This window comes from Leuresthes tenuis, unplaced genomic scaffold (assembly GCF_036924035.1).
Source record: "Leuresthes tenuis unplaced genomic scaffold, fLeuTen1.0.hap1 SCAF_18, whole genome shotgun sequence".
Taxonomy (NCBI): Eukaryota; Metazoa; Chordata; class Actinopteri; order Atheriniformes; family Atherinopsidae; genus Leuresthes; species Leuresthes tenuis.
The window spans coordinates 5872876-5885716 of NW_027325372.1; the positions used below are offsets into that span (position 1 = coordinate 5872876).

Genomic DNA, 12841 nt, shown 5'->3' on the forward strand with positions numbered 1-12841 from the left:
AGTTTTAACTTCTGCAGCAATCGGCAGGTGAATTTAACTTCAAGCATGGCTGCTTTGTGTGCCTCCAGTGATTCACTAAGGCAAAACAAACATACTTGGCACCTTCACTGTTTTAATCAGCAAATACATATTCTGCTATATTATCAGGCACCCTTTGTTAAAAAAGGTGAGTTTGCTGACAGTTTTCTTTTTGAAGGTAGAGGAGAAAGAAGCTGACTGCTCTTTGATCTCTGAACGGTCACACCTTTTCTCTCTCATCTGACACTTTGATCTGTTGTTCTGCTTGACATCACTTTGAATATGCAGAAGTGTATGTGGGCAACTTGGCACAGAAGAATTTTAGATGTAGTCACTTATTCAAGTTTTCTTTATTCATCCATCTAAAATCCTCTATCTGTCCGAAGCACCGAGTAAGCAAGACGTACTCGGCCCAGTTGGTCCTGGAAAATGCTGAGGAGTTATCTTTTTTTAAAAAGCTGCAATAAAAGATTGTCAGCTCAAGCTGGAAAAGCAGCTGTCGTTAAGCTCAGGAGAAGAAAAGCAGAGAGGCTTTACTGTCATCTGCAGTCATATGAGCTGGCTTGCTGGCTCAGACTGGAAGCAGGTGGTGAATCATATCAATTGAATCTTTTCCAGGTCAGACTTGCTTTACAAAGTTGTGTCCATTCACCAGGAATGTGCATCATGTCTACAATCTTAGTTTCCAGAGAGGGGAAACCTCAAATACTTCCAGCTCTCAATGAAGATGTCACATTTCTCTTCTCTTCTCTCCTCTCCTCTATCTTCCCTCTCCCTTATCTTCCCTGCTTTTTCTTCACGTCTTGTCCTGTCCTGTCTCAAACTTCGGTGCCTCTCTCTGCATTGCTCTCCAAATTAAAATCATGGAATTGGTCCACTGGTCTCAACGCAACTGACAGAATTTTCTCGACGAGAAGCTCTGGTTCGGGGGAACCTGCCTGCCCTGATGGACCGCTGGTTACATGAGGGACTCCTGGGAGCAGTGGAGGGTTGTGTGCCTGGCGATTTAATTCTAATTCTAAAACTTCTGAAAGCTCCTTCAGATTATAAAGAATTAAACTGAACAGGTTAATTAAATGCCTCAGCTGTTAAAGACAAGAAAACACAGCATTTCTATTAAAAGGAGCCGTGGATCATTTACCAGGTCGTTGTCGAAATGCTGCAAAATCCCTTAAGTGTGATGCATTTTGTTCCTCTGTACCTCAAAGGATTTTTTCTTTTCTCATCAGGGAAGAGCAGAAATCAAAGTGTTTTTCTCTTTTTGTTTCTGCAGCTGCCGCTCTGGGGAACCTGGTTTCAGATCTGGCAGGTCTTGGGTAAGCAGCCTTTCAAGCATTCTCTGAGAGTTGGATCTGTCAGGTTTAAGGAATTCCTGTGCAGGTTAGAAGAGCTCGGACTTGGTGCATTTCTATATTAATGAGCAGAGTTTTCTGAGTCATGTTTTTTTGGTTTAGCTGAAAGCTGATAGCTGCTTTCTCTTTGCTGTGCTACGTGTTGCTTATTTACCCGTTTGTTTGGTTCTGAAAGCAACAGCCTGTTCTTCATGATTTAAAAACTGTCAGATTTTTTTATTTTTATTTAAAAAGGATTAGGTTTGGATTAGGGAATGAAAATGTGTCGGTGGATGTTTAACTGGCTTTAAACTCCCAGCGTTAAGCCGCTGTTGATGAATGATTTTTAGTGTGATAAACATTTTATTTAAGAATCGGGACGACAATAATTTTCTGTTGAGAGCATTGCTGTGAATGAAATACTAAAAAGGTGTCAGAGTAGCATTAGCTGCAAACCACAGTTACCCACAAGTCTTGAAAATGAAACTTAATGTCTGTGAGTCATTTTTATAACTCACATTATTATCTGCAACCTGCAGGCTTTTTGCACAGAGCTGTTGATGGACTGACTACGTTTTAAAGCCTTAAACTCATCTGTTCATCTGAATGACTTACCAGTGTGATATTATTTCACTTTCTTTGTTTACACCTATTGCTTTATCTCCTCAGTTCTGCTTCTGCAGCATGTTTTCTGTTCTCTTTTAATTTATTTATTAATCTTTTTTAGTAAGCAGCTTATAGCCTGCTGCTAATGTTAGGAAACTCTTGTTCTCAGTCATCATCATGTCGGTGTGACTTTGGTACAAAAATCTGGCCGAGTATCTGAGACCAGGTTCAATCTTAATTTGAGGGGGTTCTTAAACGCTTTATTGGTTTCGTTTTTTTTTTTTCCATGTTAACTGAAGAAATTCTCAAAGGTGATTGTTGGGAATGAATGTTGTCTATAAAAGTCCATGTGTGTGTGTGTGTGTGTGTGTGTGTGTGTGTGTGCGTGTGTGCGCAGTCTCGCAGGTTATGTGGAGGCTCTGGCTTCCAGACTGGGAATGCAGGTTCCAGATTTGACGCCCAAACAAGTCGACATGTGGCAGACCAAGCTCAGCTCTCATATGGTGAGATTTTTCAATACAATCTTTTACCGATAATAATTACATTATAATATTAAAGTATTATACAAGTTTATGGTTTGCACGAGGCACGTGGCCACAAAAACGCTTCAGTTTGGATATATTTGTTTGTTCGAGCATCCATTTTCAAAGGGAAGACACTGAAAAACTTGTAGAGATGAAAATAAAAGGGAAAGCTTAACTAATACAAAATATGTGTCAGGAAAAAGATAAAAAAGAGGCATAGAAAGTCAGATAAATCTGTGCTGGATTCATTCTTATGAGTAAAGAGCATAATATTCTATCAAAGGTTTCGTGGGATAATTAACAAATGTCTGCATTTACTGCATTAAAAACTCATTTGTTCTGAATTATGGATCCCGCTTCAGAACACGTCTCAGTTAGTTTCTCTTCTTTAAACCTATAAATGAATGTGATTAGGTTTCAGTTTTTTGTTTGTAAGAACAGAATTGAGTGGATTTTACTTTATTTTAATTAAACCATAACTTCTCCTTCCTCTCATGCAGGGCAAAGCCATCGGCGTGTCTATCGGGTGCATTTTGGGGATGTTCCCGCTGTTTTTCCTGAGCGATGACGATGAGAAAGACAAAGAAGCACAACCCTGCAGCGACACAGCATCACACTCCTCCTAACAAGCCACTACATCAGCACAGAGTCACATCTCAGCACAACAACAGCAAACTGCTGATGTCACCGTTACAGATGTATTTACTGTTGGCTGTTTCTCTGTCATCCTGCTCAGAGGGCGTTCACTGGTCTTCTCTAAACATTTTGAGGCAGTTTGAAGCCTTAGATGGTGGTATTAGTGTTTGCTCCTGTACGGTGATTGATTTCTATTGATTAAATTTGGTAGTTGGGCCCCTTTGTGATAGATTGATACTTACAGCAAGACTAAAGCAATTACAATCCCCAGATTCCTTTGAGGTGACCACTTTAAAAATATTCTTAAATGACACGTTTCCCAGTAAGGGGGCGTGTTTCCTTCTGGTTGTTGGGTTGAAATGCTATTTTATGACCTTTGGATATGTTGCATAGATATAGATACACTTAAATTGCAACACTACCAGTGTGATGAACAGGGGGTTAGCCAAGCAGCCAAGTACCCTGAGAATTCCTGCACAATTCCCCACATTAAGAAGGCGTGTCAAGATTGCCCTGACAGGCCCCTAAAGCAAGAAGCCCTCACAGGTAGATGGTAAGTTTAGAAGTGACAGGCTGCAGACGTGAACTATTCTTGTAATATGTCTTTAAATAGAACTGCATGCAACGGGTGCTGTCTTAGGGTATAGATGGTGCACTTAAAAAATACTTTGGATTGGCATCTCGTCCACATAGTTGTGGTCCTGTCGTGAATGTAAGTGTAAACAGATTTTTCAGTTACAGATGTCCTACGTTTTCAGTGCGCCGTGGAGCGAAAGCGCTCAAAACTGTAGGGAGACGTGCTCATCAAAATATGATGAGCAAGTGAGATGCTCGGCAAAAATATTTCCATCATTCAGCAGGTGCGCGGTCATGATCGTGCAGCGTAGGCTTTATTTCATAAGTTAACACTATGGCCACAGGTCGCCTTCCTCAGAGCTTGTTTTCAGAGCTTCGGCAGTCTGAGGTTTCTTAACGTAAAATGATCCTAGTAAGGGTTAAGGTTAGGGGTGTCCAGCGTGTACCGCTGGGATAGGCTCGACCCCTAAATTGGAATAAGTGGATGTAAAAAAAATGGATGGATGGATCCTGGCAGAGACCCTGAAGACAAATTAATCATGCATGATTAGCAAATGCAAATAGTTCATCCTTGCTTATTTTGGCATTTTCTATTAGTATATATCTGTCATGTTTTCACAAATTTGTAACCTTAAAAAAAGCACAAATGTGTGACGTGAACGCCACCTCTGTAGCTTCTAGGATGGGAAGTGTTCACCAGTAACTGATTCTTCTTCCTCCTTTTTTTGTTTGTTTCCCCACAAAAGGAGATCCAAGACTCCTACAGTCGGTTTCACTGTTTTACCAAACTGGTGGTCATTTCCCATCATGACAGCAGAAACCCCATCAGTAGATACTGAATGACAGCTCGCAGTAGGAGCACCATTTCATCTGTTCATCAGACAGCTCGGCTGTCGTACCTTTTCTTTTTAACTCGATGATGAAAGAGAAGAACTTTTTTTTCTTTCTTTTGCAGAGACTTTATACGTTTGAAAGATTTATATTCACAACACTATTTATTCATGGGTATATAAGGAGTTTGTCTTTAATTCAGTGTAAAGTCACTGCAGGTTAGTGTGAGCAGTCTTGTGCATCTTCAAGTTTCCACCCAACGCTGTAAATGAAACTGGAACAGTGTCACCTGCTACCTCGAGAAATAATGTCTGCTTTGCATGAAGAACTGATGGTGTTGTATTATCTCAGTTTTTATCCTGATCGTGTTTTTTATTAGATGTTTAATGATCTTTCGATGTTTCGTATGGCTACATTGAGGAAGGAGGCGTTCAGTGGCAGTACACACTATTTGGAAACTGATGTTGCTATTTTCAGTTTTGGCAGATTTCTTTTTTTTGTTTCCCATTTCTTTTAACTACTTTCTCTCACACATACTCTTGACTTTGATCGTGCCATCTGTGTAATTTAGTTTTAGATCCACAGACAAGTGCCAGTTGGTTGAGATTTACCATTTAAGATGATCCACTCCAACAGCTCTTACCATAAAGCAACAGCACAGATGTTATCTAATCTCATTCACTCCCTTCTTTTGTTTCCTTCTTGATCCTTTTTCCATCTATCTCTCTATCATTTACTCCATCTCTCAGCACACCTGGAGTTGCTTTTTGTATCGACAGTGAAACATGCTTTTCTGGCTGTTTCTGTTTCTCATTATTTACTGCTTTCATTTAAGTGTCCGAATCAGGGCTTCAACCAGCAGAATTTTGTCCCTGATTCATCTTTTTTGTTGTTTATTCTATCAAATGTCACAAATCCTGCTCAACATAATGTCTCAGCAACGGCCTTTTTGTTCCTTATTAATGATTTGATTGCAGAAATATAAAAACTTCATATCAGGCTGAAGGTCTTTGATAAACATTCTGCCACAGGACAGTTCACTGCTCACTATGGAGATGAATGCAGCTTGTATGAGTTGATGTGAAATGATAATTATAGATTTTCTTTTTTTGTTTAAATGAGGAATAAGAGGCTTTAGATTTCCAGTAACTGGTTGCCTGTAAGTTTACAGTCATTAACAGTATTCTGTGCTGCAGAGGTGTTGAATCCTGTCAAAGTGCTCAGTTAAAATCTCTACCCTTTTGTCCTTTTTCACATTTTGTAGCTGGAACGGTGATAATATCACATCAGCCTTGACATTCGGTGCGCTTCTACTACATATTTAAATACTTAGTGTCTGTTATATAGTGAACAGCACAGCGTGTGTGGTCAAGAGTGATCTTTGATCGCAATCACTCCACTTCCCATCGTGCACTGTTGGAACATGTTTGACCTCGTGTTCAACATTGGAAAGAGAGCAGAGTTATTTCCATGCTCTGAAAAGTTTGACGATTGAAAACTCAACGTTGAAATGAGAAATGCCTGAATTACAAAAATACCCAAAAGGATTTAAAGGCTGAAAAAAACAAGTCTGACGGCTAATTCTCTTTACCAACTGAACTGGAATTTGGGAGAGGATTTACCTGAGAAGCCTTGAGGAAGATGAGCTGTTCATCTTTCTCTTTAGCAGAGGAATTTGTTGCTGAGGATGACGAGCACTGTAGCTCTGTTGGGATCATGTGATAACCCCAAGTTATAAGTTCTCCATATAATTATAACTATAATTTTGTTCTCTAAAGGAAAAAATGTAAATGTTTTGAAGCGTGTGAACAATAGTTTGTCTTCCTTTTACTCAACAAATTGATGGAATGCCATGTTGTGCTGCCACCTTGTGGACAGTGTGGAATAGCAGCTGCTTTGCACTGATACATGTTTGTACTTTAAAACCTGTACTGTCTATATATACAGCGTGTATGCATTTTGCAAAATTCTGTGCAAGTCAAGAAGATAATAAATATGAGAGTGTTTACATGCGGCTTCACAGGTGATGCTGTGCTTCAGTATCTTGTTCATTTCTGAGGTGGTCCGGAGCAGAGGCAGTGAGTCCCGACAAAGAACAGCTTGGACGTTCCACTAAGGTCAGACCCTGCGTAGTAAAACGGTCACATTCACCTTGCAGGTCTTTCACATTTTTAGCTCAGCCAGCTTCCTTTTTTTTTTTTTTTTTTTTTTAAATGACATGAATTTGGTTTTAGTTCTTTCACACGAGGGGATTTTTTTCTTTGCTGTTTAATCTGCTTTAAAGTGACAGGCGCTGACTAGGAAAAACATGTTATATTCAGCTTCTTCTTCCACCAATCAGGATTAGCAGCGATTAGCTTTAACAGTTAGTTTTCAGTCCTGATTAAGATGTTTGTTGTTTTTTTTTAAATAGCTACCATTAGCTTGAGTTGTTTCCTTTTTAAATGCGTATTCAAGCTCTCTTGCATTTATAATGTTATAGAGGATTATTTTGAATTAGGTTCTTTAAGGTGTGCGTTCTGTTTTTCCTGTTAGCTGTAACAATTTGTGAATTTAACTATAATTTCCAAAGCAGCACTCGGGTTAAAGAATAATCTTGTGAGAACCCAGGTTGAATAAAATTTCAGTTTGTAATTAAAGGAGAAGGAAGAAACTCAATGTCCAAACCCTTTGCTACAGTTGTAATTACTATAAGCACTCTTCTCAGTTAATTAAAAGTCTGATTATAAAGTATTGTAAGGATTACTTAAATTCCATACGAATAAATAAACAACAACACACAGTTTAAGGCAGCTTCTAATAGACAGCCTCAAATATCCCCCAACACTTCTGTTTTAACATCTGTCTGCAGGAGATGAGAAATGGTTAGTTTTGTGGTTTACAACAACTCTCCTGTGAGCAAGAAACTGTTCATGCAGGTATCGGTTTTAGCTGTCATCAAGAGCAAATTACTGTTTTAAACACCCCATAAAGTTTAATCTAGCTGATGATATCTTGGTCTGTTTTTGTTTTCCTGTAGTTTCTTGATACTCAAATGTCCCTTTTTTTCCTTCTTTTTTTTTTCAAGTGGCTGGCTATCCAAAACTGCAGTATAATAATCAGTCAAATTTATGTTATTTCCAAAGTTAGATTGCTCATTTTACACCCAGTGCAAAGAAGAAAAGGATAAAAAAGGAAATGGATAAATAACTAAACACGTTCAGTGATCGTTTCTCCATATCTGATATTTATGTTGAGAGAAAGTGGCTGCAACAAGAGTTTCAGACAAATTGGTAGCATTTATCTGGGAAATGGACACGTGAAACCACTGTAGAGGAGCACCTGAAGTAAGAATATAATACAAAAATTAGACTTGGATTATTTAGCATACACTGTAAAAATAATAAAAATTGGCAACTTGTCTCAAATTAAAGGTCAAATGTTAAAGGGTAAGAAGACATTAACAGCTGCTGTTCTTCACAGCTCATTGACAGAAATGGCCTCAAAACACACAGAGTACAGGACAAGTGATTTATTTTTTTTTTATCCAACATGAACGTCTCAAATTATTGTTATTCTTCCAAACCAGCTACATTAAAAAAAGATGAGAATAACTGAGCAGATTTTCATTAGAAATAGATGCATCTCACTTGTCTAATTCTCAGTGTGTTGGCCTCACCCACATAACACAGTTACAGAGTCATCACAGGCTCAGAGATTCAGCTTCATACGCTTGTTTTCGCATCAGCTACAAGTGCGTCTGTCAATCTGCAATGGAAAATGAATCTGAATAAAAACAGGCTTCAACCTTCATACAGGGTGTCGAACTGCAGTCACAGAAAATATGAAACATCTGTGATCAGAATCTGATTTAAAACTGAACGTTCTGCTCATTTAGAGTCAGACCAACTAAGGATGTTTGTTCCAGCTGAAAAAAAGCAGACCATTACATTTCTTTGTTTTCACCCCCCTAAAACAGAAAAAAGAAACAAACATGCATATTAAATATATTGGTTAATAGACTTTATATGCTCCAACAGTACAACTGGAAGTTTAGAAAAAGTAAAACGTGACGACGGAAAAAGAGAATAAATTGACCTGTGAAAATGCAACATTGATGTTACTATTCATGTACCTCAGCTTGTGCTTGAGTAATTCGCTAATATAAACTCACCAGGCCGTTCGACATGTTGTAAATAAGAAGCTGATAAAGCTACAGTTTTACATATTTCTTGCACTAAATGTATCTGTCGATATGCAGCGGGAGCCGCTCGTGTTCTAACCGTGCGTTTCATCCGAGCAGATTGTTCATCCTCGTTTGTTTTGTGGTAAAGGAGATCTGTGTCGGAGACACACGGGCAGGATTTGCAGCTGTAAAGCATTAATGCATCACGTGACATTTCACTAATGAAGCTAAAAAATGCGCGAGGTCGTCATTTTTCTTCACCTCCTCATAGGTGAGTGAAAAGCAACAACACTAAAGTGTCTGAAAATAAAATGTTTAGTCATTTTCTTAAGCAACAGAAATATAACGTGTGATATTTCATGCTCAAATCAGCTAAAAAAAATATATATTTCTATTATCTGAATTAAAAATTTGCTCAGTCACATAATTAGCTAAGACACTATTAAAATGGCCTTTGATTTCTTTTTGAAACGGGAAGATGAAACCTAAAGTAAGCAAAAATCATGTAGCTGCACTTGGTTTAGATCGATTATCAAGTGCTGGAGATGCACAACTGAAAAATATCTTCACCCAGCAGGTTGTTGTGTCATGTGACAGGTCTGACGTGCACACAGAGCGCTGTGCACACAGCATCTAGCGTTTATAGAAAAAGGAAATAAACCCTTCATTTTAAATTTTAAAAAGTAAATTTGCAAGACTTAAAAAGACGCACAAAACCTTACATATTTACAAAGTTTTATCAGGGAACTGCATCTATTCACTTTAGAAGATGGGATCAACCGTAATGGACCTGATTAAATGACATTTTGCAACAAGATTTTGCAAGAAGGAAAAGTGATTTAATCACAGTGATTCAAAACAACTTTCGTGACCCTTGGAAACATGTGAATTATCTCAGGAACTGTCTGCAGGTTTTATTCTCAAATGCCTTCTTTTGCATGAAATTGATTTTTCTCTTACATTTTTACAGATTCGAACTTCCTCCTCTTTTGAAAATGTTGGTGTTGGTACGTGTAGCATTACATTTTAAATGGGAAGTAAGACATTTGTAGTTAATGAGACACGGATCTCCAATGTGTTAGCCTGAAGATGTGCTGCACAGACTGAAAAATCTCTGCATACTGGACATCTGAATAAAGAAACCAGGTATGTAGCTTTCCTTTTTAAAACTTGTACTTCTTCTAAAAAAAGATTACAGTTTTTTTCACACTTTTCATGTGTATTGGTGTTGCTGGTCAGTCATGATTTTTCATGCACGGAACAATCTGTAATCGACCGGGTCAGACTCGGATTCTAACTCACTTGAAGCGTGGTGACTAATGGCTGTTAATCATAAAATAAGTGGTTTAACTGTTGGATCTATTTATCAGAAATTCAGATGGTGAGCTAATAAGGGCACCATTCCAGTTTCTGCTGAGAAGATTGCCACTGACGGTTTCTTTCTTTTTTTTTTTTTTCTATGTTCCAAAGACCAGTTTCTCAGGTGTTTACATACATCATGTTTTAAAACTCTGGTTACTGCAGCACACTGTCCCAACACTAAGCTCCGACTCCGTGGTAGCTTCACTATAATAATGTCCACAACTGTTTACATTAGTGTCGGCTAAATCAGCTTCTCTACAACAGACCGATACACTAATCCACATTACTTAATTACTACAGATGAGTAGTAACACGGACACTGTGGTAACAGCCTCTATTAGTGCTGTGGACTTGCTGTATTGTATGCTAACACATACTGTGCAGTTGCTACATTTTAGGTTGAAAGTTTTGAATAATTACTAATAATTGCACGTACTGATTAAGTTTTTACTTTGTTTTTTTTGTTTTCTTTTTTTATTTGTTTGAAACTTTAAAAGTGCTTCACAGGAAACAAATGTTAAAATAATACAATAATCAAACTTAAATTATAAAAGGAATTAAATATCAAAACAATATCCTTAAATTTGCAGTTTACAGAATTGTGGCCATAACTTGGGACATAACAGCTGAGATCAGTCCAGATCCACAGCTCACAACCACTACTCCGATATTACAGGCTCTATTCGCTTTTATTTAAATTTAAAAGGCTAAATGGTTATTCATACTGGGGCAAACTGTCAAAACATGCAGGTCAATCTACTGTTAATAACTGTAACAACAAAAAAAAACCTTTAGTTAATGATTACACTCTTCAATATGCTACCCTACATATACAAATACTTCTTCAGTTTGTTTAATAGCGCATTTCTTCCTCAAACACCATATTTTTGTTATAACATAAAGAAAAAATGTCATATCCAGCACATCAGCTTTTGGCACCTTAAGTGAAAATGGGAGACTACAGGGATGTAAAGCGAGCGTATGACAAACAACAAAATCTAAATATGTACATACAAATAATGATTTGATCTTTTTGAAAATACTCAATCACTCCTTCCAGCTCATCATAATCTCATCATTTTTATCTATCATTACTTCTTTCATATCATTACCTCTTTCATTTCCATTTAAGCCTTATTTTCCACCAGACTTACTGTCGACTATCCTTTCCTTTCTTTTACAGACTGAAGTTGCCCAAAGGAAACTATCGGGGATCAGTGTTCGCTGCAGTCATTTTTAACTTGTACAAGGTTCCAAGTTTACTTTCAAATGAGTTCTTAATGGTAAAAGTCACATTGTTGTTGTATACATTCCTGGTCTGTACTGGTTTTTTTTCATGTGCTGTTTCATGTGAGCAGTAACAAAACCTTTAGATTTTTAAAAACAAACTTATTTTACCTGCATTATGCTAGTTCAGATTTTCAAATGATGTAGGTATGGGTTGCGATGGCAGAAGCTACGCTCGTTTGCTCCAAATCAAAACTCTATAATTAAATAATAATCACTCTTTGGCCAAACGGAGAGGTTACAGAGTTAAAAATGGTCGCCTTTCAAAACTGATCCTGCATTAATCCCTGGGCAACTTCTACCTAATTTGGCACTCATTTCAGGTTGTAGTTCTATCTGCGTTTACTTAGCAGTAACCATTTTGTGTCCTTTCAACTGAATATTCAGTTATGGACACAAAACTGATCAAGTCAAACCAACCCTGGTAGTCTCAGTGAATAACTGGTGCTGATCGGTCATTGGTCGTCGTCTTCTTGAGCTTGACGCCACGTCGGATGGCCACAAGAAAGTCCTCCACCTCGCTGTATTCAGTCTCTTCCAGGAGCTCTGGGAGAGGTCGGCGCTCCCACTCGGACATCCGACTGCTTGGCTGTGGTGGTGGGGTAGGAGGATCAGATCCCTCATCTAGATGCTGGGTCTCCCAGCCAATGGACTTCTGTGACAGTGGCCCGCTGCTGCCAGGTGACAGCGGGGTGGTCGGGGGGCTAAGTGGGGTCCGTGGTGGGAAACCAGGATGTTCAGGCACAGTTGGGGTCTTGACTGGGATCATGGGGGGCTTGATGGGAATTGGGCCCAAGCTGAGGCCCCCAGAGGGTCGCCTTAAGTTGGGTTTGGAGGATGGAGTTCGTCGAATAGTAGCTATACCTGGGGTGACGATGGCCGACGGGTTAGAAGGCAGTCCAGCAGTGGAAGCGGGACGTTTCGACTGGAACATGCGCCGGTACGACTGACTGATGTCACTGTTCCTTGGGATGGTGGATGACTTATCAAAATCTGTTGATTGGTGCTGCTGCTCAACCTCCTGATCTGCACCCACAGAGTAGTAGTCACAGTCTGACACTATGGTGAACAAAAAAAGAGGGTTAGTACAACAGTGTTTTCATGACTAACTGTAAATCAAAGCTGTTATTAGCTTGTTTCATTCTCACGTGGCCTGTTGTTTGATGAGAATTTGAGAACAGTTCTGGCGTACAGTGAATGCACCATGATCTGAACTTCAAGAAGTCTGGACAACAATGCTTTAGAATTACTGAGATCTGTGACACGCTTGTTTCCTGCAAATCTGAATGGCTCACAGAAATGCATATTTTTAGACTTTGAGGACCCGAAACAAAGAAAGAGGGTAGTTACTGAATCTGCAGTGACACCCATATGCTCCCATATACTCTCAAGCATAATAATGTCCTGTCTAGGATCATTTTATCCTGTGATCACATCCTCCTGGAGTTATGCCATGCATGTGATCTCCTTGTTCTGACAGCTCCTTTTCTATATATATGGACATC

General features: G+C 38.8%; 2 protein-coding genes across 4 annotated transcripts in view; one reads left to right on the forward strand and one right to left on the reverse strand.

The window, feature by feature from the left end:
- The window catches only part of tmem65 (transmembrane protein 65), a 30525-nt gene extending 23995 nt beyond the window's left edge, over positions 1 to 6530 (forward strand). Inside the window, exons 5-7 of the mRNA XM_072370346.1 lie at positions 1292 to 1334; positions 2353 to 2458; positions 2980 to 6530. Coding sequence (XP_072226447.1) covers positions 1292 to 1334; positions 2353 to 2458; positions 2980 to 3105 — 275 coding nt within the window. The 3' untranslated portion in view covers positions 3106 to 6530. The remainder of the gene's footprint in view (positions 1 to 1291; positions 1335 to 2352; positions 2459 to 2979) is intronic.
- A 1825-nt stretch (positions 6531 to 8355) lies between these two features.
- LOC140274961 (protein MTSS 1-like) overlaps positions 8356 to 12841 on the reverse strand; it is a 58187-nt gene continuing 53701 nt past the window's right edge. For all 3 annotated transcript variants that reach the window (XM_072370344.1, XM_072370345.1, XM_072370343.1), the window contains one exon: positions 8356 to 12395. In XM_072370344.1, coding sequence (XP_072226445.1) covers positions 11767 to 12395 — 629 coding nt within the window. In that variant the 3' untranslated portion in view covers positions 8356 to 11766. The remainder of the gene's footprint in view (positions 12396 to 12841) is intronic.